The 7423-nt window shown below is 38.9% G+C and overlaps 1 protein-coding gene across 1 annotated transcript; it reads right to left on the reverse strand.

The window, feature by feature from the left end:
• Nucleotides 1-555: 555 nt before the first annotated feature.
• LOC110005240 (ankyrin repeat domain-containing protein 1-like) lies at nt 556-7021 on the reverse strand. The gene is made up of 9 exons (XM_020660669.3): nt 6864-7021; nt 5940-6122; nt 4386-4517; nt 3486-3593; nt 3155-3253; nt 2873-2971; nt 2581-2679; nt 2169-2267; nt 556-1565 (listed from the first exon to the last, which is right to left on the reverse strand). The coding sequence occupies exons 1-9, from the start codon at nt 6888-6890 to the stop codon at nt 1473-1475; spliced, it is 939 nt and encodes a 312-aa protein (XP_020516325.2). The 5' UTR covers nt 6891-7021; the 3' UTR covers nt 556-1472.
• Nucleotides 7022-7423: the final 402 nt, after the last annotated feature.

Consider the following 7423-nt stretch of genomic DNA (forward strand, 5'->3'; position numbering starts at 1 on the left):
TCCTTTAAATATATATATATTATAAAAAGATTTCTCATCTCACAGGCCCTACAGAAGTCTTCTTCATTCTTAAAATCATAATGTATTTAAATAGTGCAGCTCAGTCCTCATAGTTATCACATCACAGGGACATCACTGGTAGTAGCCATGTCTATCTCTGACTTTCTCAATGAAAGAAAAGTCAAATCAGGGGCGTCGGTTCAGCTCGGTTTGTAGAGAAAGCTCCCCTTTGAAGGCCACACTCCTCGTAGGACTGGTTTGAGGTAGCCCTGTTTGGTAAACGTCAACCCCCACTCTCTCTCTCTCTCCCCACATTAAGTATCACTCTTTAGCTTTATATCAACATAAGGGCAGCAAAATAAAAGCACAAAATAATCTTTAAAAAAAGATGAGTCAATTTAAAAAACTTTGCTTTATTCAAGCAATCCATAAATACAAGGTAATATGTACATACATCTTAAACATTAAGAATAATGTTTTATTACCATCCAATAACCAAAACCAGTTTTAACCACACTAACATCATTCTCTGAACCAACAGTGACTTTTCTCTTCAGTGTGTGTGTGTGTGTGTGTGTGTGTGTGTGTGTGTGTGTGTGTGTGTGTGTGTGCGTGTGTGCGTGAGTGTTGTGTGTGTGCAGATAATATATAACTTTAAATCTGTGGATAATCAATAAAAAAGAAAAGAAAATGGGTGCCTCAACCTTACTGAACTTACTAAATCTTTCTGCATTCTGTCTCTTGAAAATGCACACTTCATCTTCCAGTAAAGACAGGATTAGTTCCTGCGTTTGAAATGAAAAAATAAATGCATAAAAACATCTTTAAACTATCTACAGTATAACTCTACATTGTCACTCAAATATCAAGTACATTGTGTCAAAATAAATCCATCAAAGACCATACACTGATTGCAAAAAAAGTCATAAATCAATAAATAGGCTCGGTCATTTCAGATGTACTGCTGACTTCAACTCAGCTAAAATAAATAATTAAGATAAAGAAAGAAAAATCCTCATGCCGTCAGCCGAGACATTGTCCAGCAATATTTGGCGCTCAACAAATCTATCTGTGCTAATCATCACATCACTGATAAAATCCTGATAAGATTCACATTGTTAATCGAGATCTCCTTCCATATGTCCCTGAACAACCCGTGTTTAATTATCATTTCACATGAGAAAATGAAACCCTGCCACATGACTCCAGATTAAAGCGTGGAGGGTGGCCAGCTCAAATCTCTTAGTTATGCCACGTCCCAACACTCGATCCATCTGAGGCAAGCTTAGATTTAGTAGCAGTTACTTCTTGAGGGTATCGAGAGCTGTCAGTCAACATGTGAGCCAGCGGTTCCTAATCCACACTATGCATGTCTATCCCGTCATTTTCAACACCTTTATCTCCTATAAAGGTTCAGATAATGTGGCTGAATTTCATGTTGTATTCCTGATTTTTACTGGAATGTGTTGGTTTTACTGGTTGGGTTTCTCCTGGCTGAAGTTGCACATGAGGCTCTTGGCTCCGTTTTGCCATGAATACAGCGTCTCCATTGGAGTTTTTCCATCCTGCACAGGAGACAAAATACAGCCTTTAAACAATGTGTTATCAGTCATAATATCCTTCCCTGATTTCTTCACGCCATGATCACACAACTTTGGAACCAATCTACCATCAAAGAAAACCTATTATTTGATGATGATATAGTATCTCGGCGGTAAAGTTGACTTTCCTGCGCTGTTGGTGTAGCCAGCGATTAGCGATAAAGGATGTTCAGCCAAGACTTTCTTCGATGTGCGCTGGCGACTAGGATTATTTCAACATGATCTAGCTATCAGAGGCGCTTGTGATCTCTATAGCAGCTGTTGTGCTGTTAAATTTAACATGTTTAAAGCTGCTACTACCACCATAGGCAGGATGCAAGCTATCATTGAGGGATTCCCATTATTATAAGCCCGGCATGGAGTGCCACTGATTCTGATAAGAGACACAGAGCATGTTTGGTTTCAGGAAGCTCATGTCCAGTCTGAGAGAAAGGTCATGTGGTGTGTGTTTATGTCTGAAACAGTGCTTAATCCTCTGTATGCATCAATGGTCAAATTACACATGAAGATCCTTTGCACACAGCTTACATTTTCAGAGCATCTTTCAGGTGTTTTCCGTGTACTTACACAGTTCTTAGTGTTGAGGCTGGCTCCGTACATCATCAACAGCCTAATCATCTTGAACCTGTTTATTCTCACAGCATCGTGCATGGGCGTGTCTCCGTCCTTCAGCACAGAAACAAAGAACAGAAATTCAGCAATTAGGTAAACAAGATTTTCAGGCCAGCAAGCTCAACTCATGTTTCTGTCATGGTGTAATCAAAGGCATCCCTCAGAGTGTGAAATTAACCAGAGAAAATATTTTCATTATGCTTGTAAGAAAAAGGGCTGCAGCTGACACTGGCAGCTCCTCAACACAGCTCTGCTACAGTAACTTGGCACTTAATAGAGAGCTTAATTATAGTGTTTTTATTTTTAAATTATATTTGCAGATATTGCACAACTTTATGAGTGAGTGAATTTCTGTTTCATGTCTTACTCTGTCTTTGGCGTTGACATCTGCTCCACAGTGAATGAGATGTTCGGCACACTCGCAGTGTCCCGTCCTCACAGCGACGTGGAGAGGAGTGCTGTGCAGCTGAGGAGAGGGGAGCAGTTCAGATTGATGATTAATGCAAAAAAAGTAAAGAAAACAGCAAAAGGCCTCATCTTTATTCATTGAACATGAACTCATTAATCATCATAGACTTAGGGAGCTGTGTTCCATGCTATAGATGACATCATAGATGACCTATAGTAACCCCTCTCCCTCACTCAGTGTGCGAGCTCACCTTGTCTCTGTAGGTAAACTTGGCTCCCTGGTCGAGGAGGAGCTGCAGGGCAGGCAGGCTGCCTCCTCTGCAGGCCCAGTGCACCGCTGTGGCCTCCAGCTGAAACACACACACACACACACACACACACACACACACACACACACACACACACACACACACACACACACACACACACACACACCTGTTAGACAGATGTTGTCTCTGTGCTGGGTGTGTCTCTATAACTTTATTATGGTGTATTATAAATATACGTTAAAAAACAGAACAATCATCAGTCACCTTGTCTTTTTTATCGATGGCAGCTCCAGCCTCCAGGAGTCTTTTCATGACGTCCACGTGTCCTTTAAACGAGGCTTTGTGCAGAGCTGTTCTCTGAAACTATAAGAGAAAGTATTATGAGACAAACAGCTGATTTATAAATTTTGCTTTATCCATCAATTACTCTACTTGAACAATTCTCAGTATAACATTAGATCAATATCAAAGCCTCTGCTCTTATTTTCATGGATTTTCCATAAACATATACTTTGTTGGATGTGCACATTTGTTTAACATGTCCCTTGCGACTTCGAAAAGTTTCCAGACGCAGATGTTTCAGTGTCAAACTTACGTGGTCTGCTGCGTTTGGGTTTCCTCCATCAGTCAGGTACTTTTCCACCACAGGCACTTTGTTCTCCATGGCTGCTGTCAGAAAAAGCTGCTCATCCACATACTCTGGCTGGAAAGTATATGCAAACAAAAGTACATTTAATAGCTGCGGTTGAAAGAAATGTGTTTTTTTCTAACACTCAATGAATAACATATGTTTGAAAACAATCCAGCTGATTTATTCCACCATTTCAATGTTTGGAGTATCCAGGGATGTTTTTTTTTTCTTCCTTTTTTTGTTTTCCTATCGCATGCCAACTCTACAATACACTAAAATTTCAAAAGAACATTTTTTTTTTTTTATTGAGTGAAGCTTCTAAAGTTACAGTATGCTGACTTTCCTTCATCTCAACTCTCTTCATCCTGTAATAGAGGCGTCCACATGAGGGCTTAGCTGAGTTACAAAAAATCGATGCCTCCTTTAGTTTAAAATATTAAACTTAACCATCAGTGTATTCAAAGCCACAGAGTTTCAAGAAAAAACATCCTTTTGTCCTGATTGGCTATTTACCTAATCAGAGGCGGGTCTTAAGAAAAAGTCAACTATTCTGGCTGTCTTCAACAGGCTACTGGTACAGTAGTACTTTCAGTTGTAAATGAACACTCATTGCCAATCAATTTATTTTTGAAAGTTAAAAGAGTGCAACAGTTTGCATGCAATTTTTTTTTACATATTTAAAAGTGTGATTTTGCACATACATCAATGTTTTTGAGTCCCTTAAGAAAGGGTTCAAAAATGTAATTCATTTGCAAACGTGTGCCCACAAACTTTGTGCCACCCTTGCATAAGTCAGTGTCTCCCCGGCGGGCCTCCTCTGTCAAAAAAGGATTGACCCGCCCCTGGATGAGAATAAACCCTCACCACAGTCTCAAGCTCTGGCTGTTGTCTCTTCTTGTGCACAGGGACCTTCCTCTCTCTCCTCCTCTTCTTCAGCTGCAGGATGTTGAACAGGTCGTCCACCGTCTCCAACTTCAGCCTGCCGCTTTTATCCGTCTGACAGGACAGTGACAAACAAGAAGGATTCAGCACAAAGCAGCAACAGTTGAAGATCATGAAGAAACCTGATGTGATGAGCAGCTTCTATTTTTAAGTTTAATAACAAAATGACCTAAAGTGTCGTCACAAATCACTGAGTCCTGTTTTTAAAAGCAAACAAATCTGGCAGTGAAATGTGTCTGAGTATTACAATAACATGGCGTTTGAAGCTAAATACTACAAAGTAGATTGATGTGTTCCAATTTTTGAATGCCTTATACATTTGAATACGGCAACTAAAGTAAAAAATATAAGGAGTTGGGATTTCATTTTACCAATTAATAGATACAAATGTCTTTTTCTCAAAGGCCACCAGGCAGCAGTATTAACCAAAAGATACGCTCAAAGTAGGCAACTGCAGGCTTTCACAGACAAGCATCAGCCTTATCCTTAAGTCAGATCACGTGAAAAAAAAAAAAATTAGCATGGATTTTATTGGACACGTTTGAAAGTTAGCTACATTTCTAGTAACCTCTGCAAAAGCTTGAACTGAAAGTGAACTACAGCTCGAGCCCACAACGCTCACCTCTTTGGGTATTCTTGTCCAATTTATCAGTTTTGTATGTTCTGTAATTCTAATATTTGTTCTTTTACATATTATTCAGTGTTATTATTATAAGAGCTATAATCACTGTATCTCTTAATTTTAGCATTGGTCAGCAATATCTAATACAACAGAAACACTAGAAGAATCAACCTGAAGTGGAAGATCTTTCAGCTTCTTTGTGGATTTGTGATTCATTGAAACTAATGATAAATTACCTTTTTCTACTTATTATTATCATAATGTATAAAATGTGCATTATTTACTGTTCTGGATGATAAATGCACTGTTGGGATGGGATGAGCGATACAATTAATGGATGGATCAGTGTTTGTACATCATGAATACCCATTGATAAATGCTTTTATTCTGAATATGATATTTGCCTAAATGAACATTTCTACAAATATGACCGGCCCCTTTTTGACAACTCTTTAAATACTCAGGGCTCAAAAGACCCACGTTTATTTGTTTCCTAAGTTGCACAATAGTTCTTACTTATATCGCCTGATTTGTACATTTTGAACAGCATTGAGTTGTATATCCTTACAATATTTGTATTAATAACATCATAATATTTTAACTACAAGAGACTTGATGGTCTAGAGACTTAAGCACTGTGTGCATGCTCTTGCATCACAAATGGTATATGAAAAGAGCCCTGTTAGGATCTCCCATACCAGCTGAAAGTCCTCTTATCAACTCAGAGCTTTTAATCGTATAGCTTGAGTGCGACTTTGATTTGCACTAAAATATTTGCATCCAAATAAGTGTTAGTTCAATGACCTCTGTATGAACCCTGATTAATATAACTATCACTGCACTGTTGTTCTCACATTGAGCGCTCCCACGCTGACTTCCTCATGCTCGCTGCCACTGTTGCTCTCCTCAGACAGACCCCCGTTCACCAGCTCTCTGTGGGACTTGTGTTCATCCTTCTTCTCTTGATTGACAGCTGTCTCATAGGCGCCCCCTTGGTAGTCATCAGCCTCTTTGCCCTCTGACCTCTTACCGGACACCTAAAGGAAATAAAGAAACAATAAAGAAACAGTGAATAATAAACAATAAAAAAGTTTCTTCCTTGTGCTTTCATTTAAAAGGAGAAAAGATCCATGCATCCATGCATCCATGCATCCATGCATCCATGCGTTTCTTTGTAAGTAGGTTAACTTCTTGGTATAAAAAAATAGATAATGTGTAGAAACAGCAAGACTCCACACTGATCTAAGCATATCTGGAAAAAGTGAAGAAAAATGTCTTGATTATCAGTCCTGGTTAGACTTCTGTTGGGAAATGTACTGTTTGGAGGTAAGGAGTGTTCGGTTGTCCTAATCTTTATTTAACTTGTTTTGGGAAACACATTTCTTTTGGTTTTCTATTAAATATGTAAGTATGAGACAGACAGACTATGACATGCTTTAAATGTCAAATATAAAAAAAATGAAGAAAATATAAAAAGGCTGAGACCACACACAACATATTCTAACTATCGTCAGTCCAGAACGGAGTGTCCTCACCATACATCATTTTCTCTCTCAGGTATGTTAAGAACAAAAAAAAAATCCTGATTTATTGGTTCTTTAAATTTTATAAACAGTACAATAGTAAAAAACAAAAAATTTAAATTAAACTATATATTTGATATATTTCATTCCTTTTTTGGTTTTATTTTGGCACTTGATTTGTTCCATCAGTAATGTTTTAACTCAAGGAAACTTGCTCCCCACTGTCCCATATTGGCTATTATTGTCAGATCTTACCAGTTCCTCAACACTGTGCAGTCCCATTCTTCTTCTGTAAGTATCTGGAGGTAGAGTAAAGTCCACTGGTCCTCTGCTGTGATGTTCAGCGTCTCTCTGTCTGTCTCTTCTGTCTGCAGTCGGACCTTTGGCCTCTTATACTCATGTCAAACCTCTGCAGAAAAAATAGGGGGCCTGTCACTCAAATCAGATCACATTACTGCCCTCATGTGCTCATTTGGCACCCTCCCCGCTACCAGCATCACCCCCCCCCCCCCCTCACCTTCACACCCAGCCCCCCCCCACTATCATCACTGCCCAGTTTGGGCTGCTGTAGGCTTCACTATGTCACCATGCATGCACAGGTGGAGTCACTGTGACTCACAAACAGATGGTTTTCATGGGATCAATATCAAGGATAGGCAGGAATAAGTTACCTGATAGTTTTAATGTTTAGTCCATCATCACTGTTGGGTTCTTTGTGCAACAGATGAACTTAATCATTTACATCTACTGATATAAAGTTTAGATGGACCACATGGAATCAAACATTTTTTTTTAAATCTTACAAATGTAGTTGT

This window comes from Labrus bergylta, chromosome 10 (assembly GCF_963930695.1).
Source record: "Labrus bergylta chromosome 10, fLabBer1.1, whole genome shotgun sequence".
In the NCBI taxonomy this organism is placed as follows: Eukaryota; Metazoa; Chordata; class Actinopteri; order Labriformes; family Labridae; genus Labrus; species Labrus bergylta.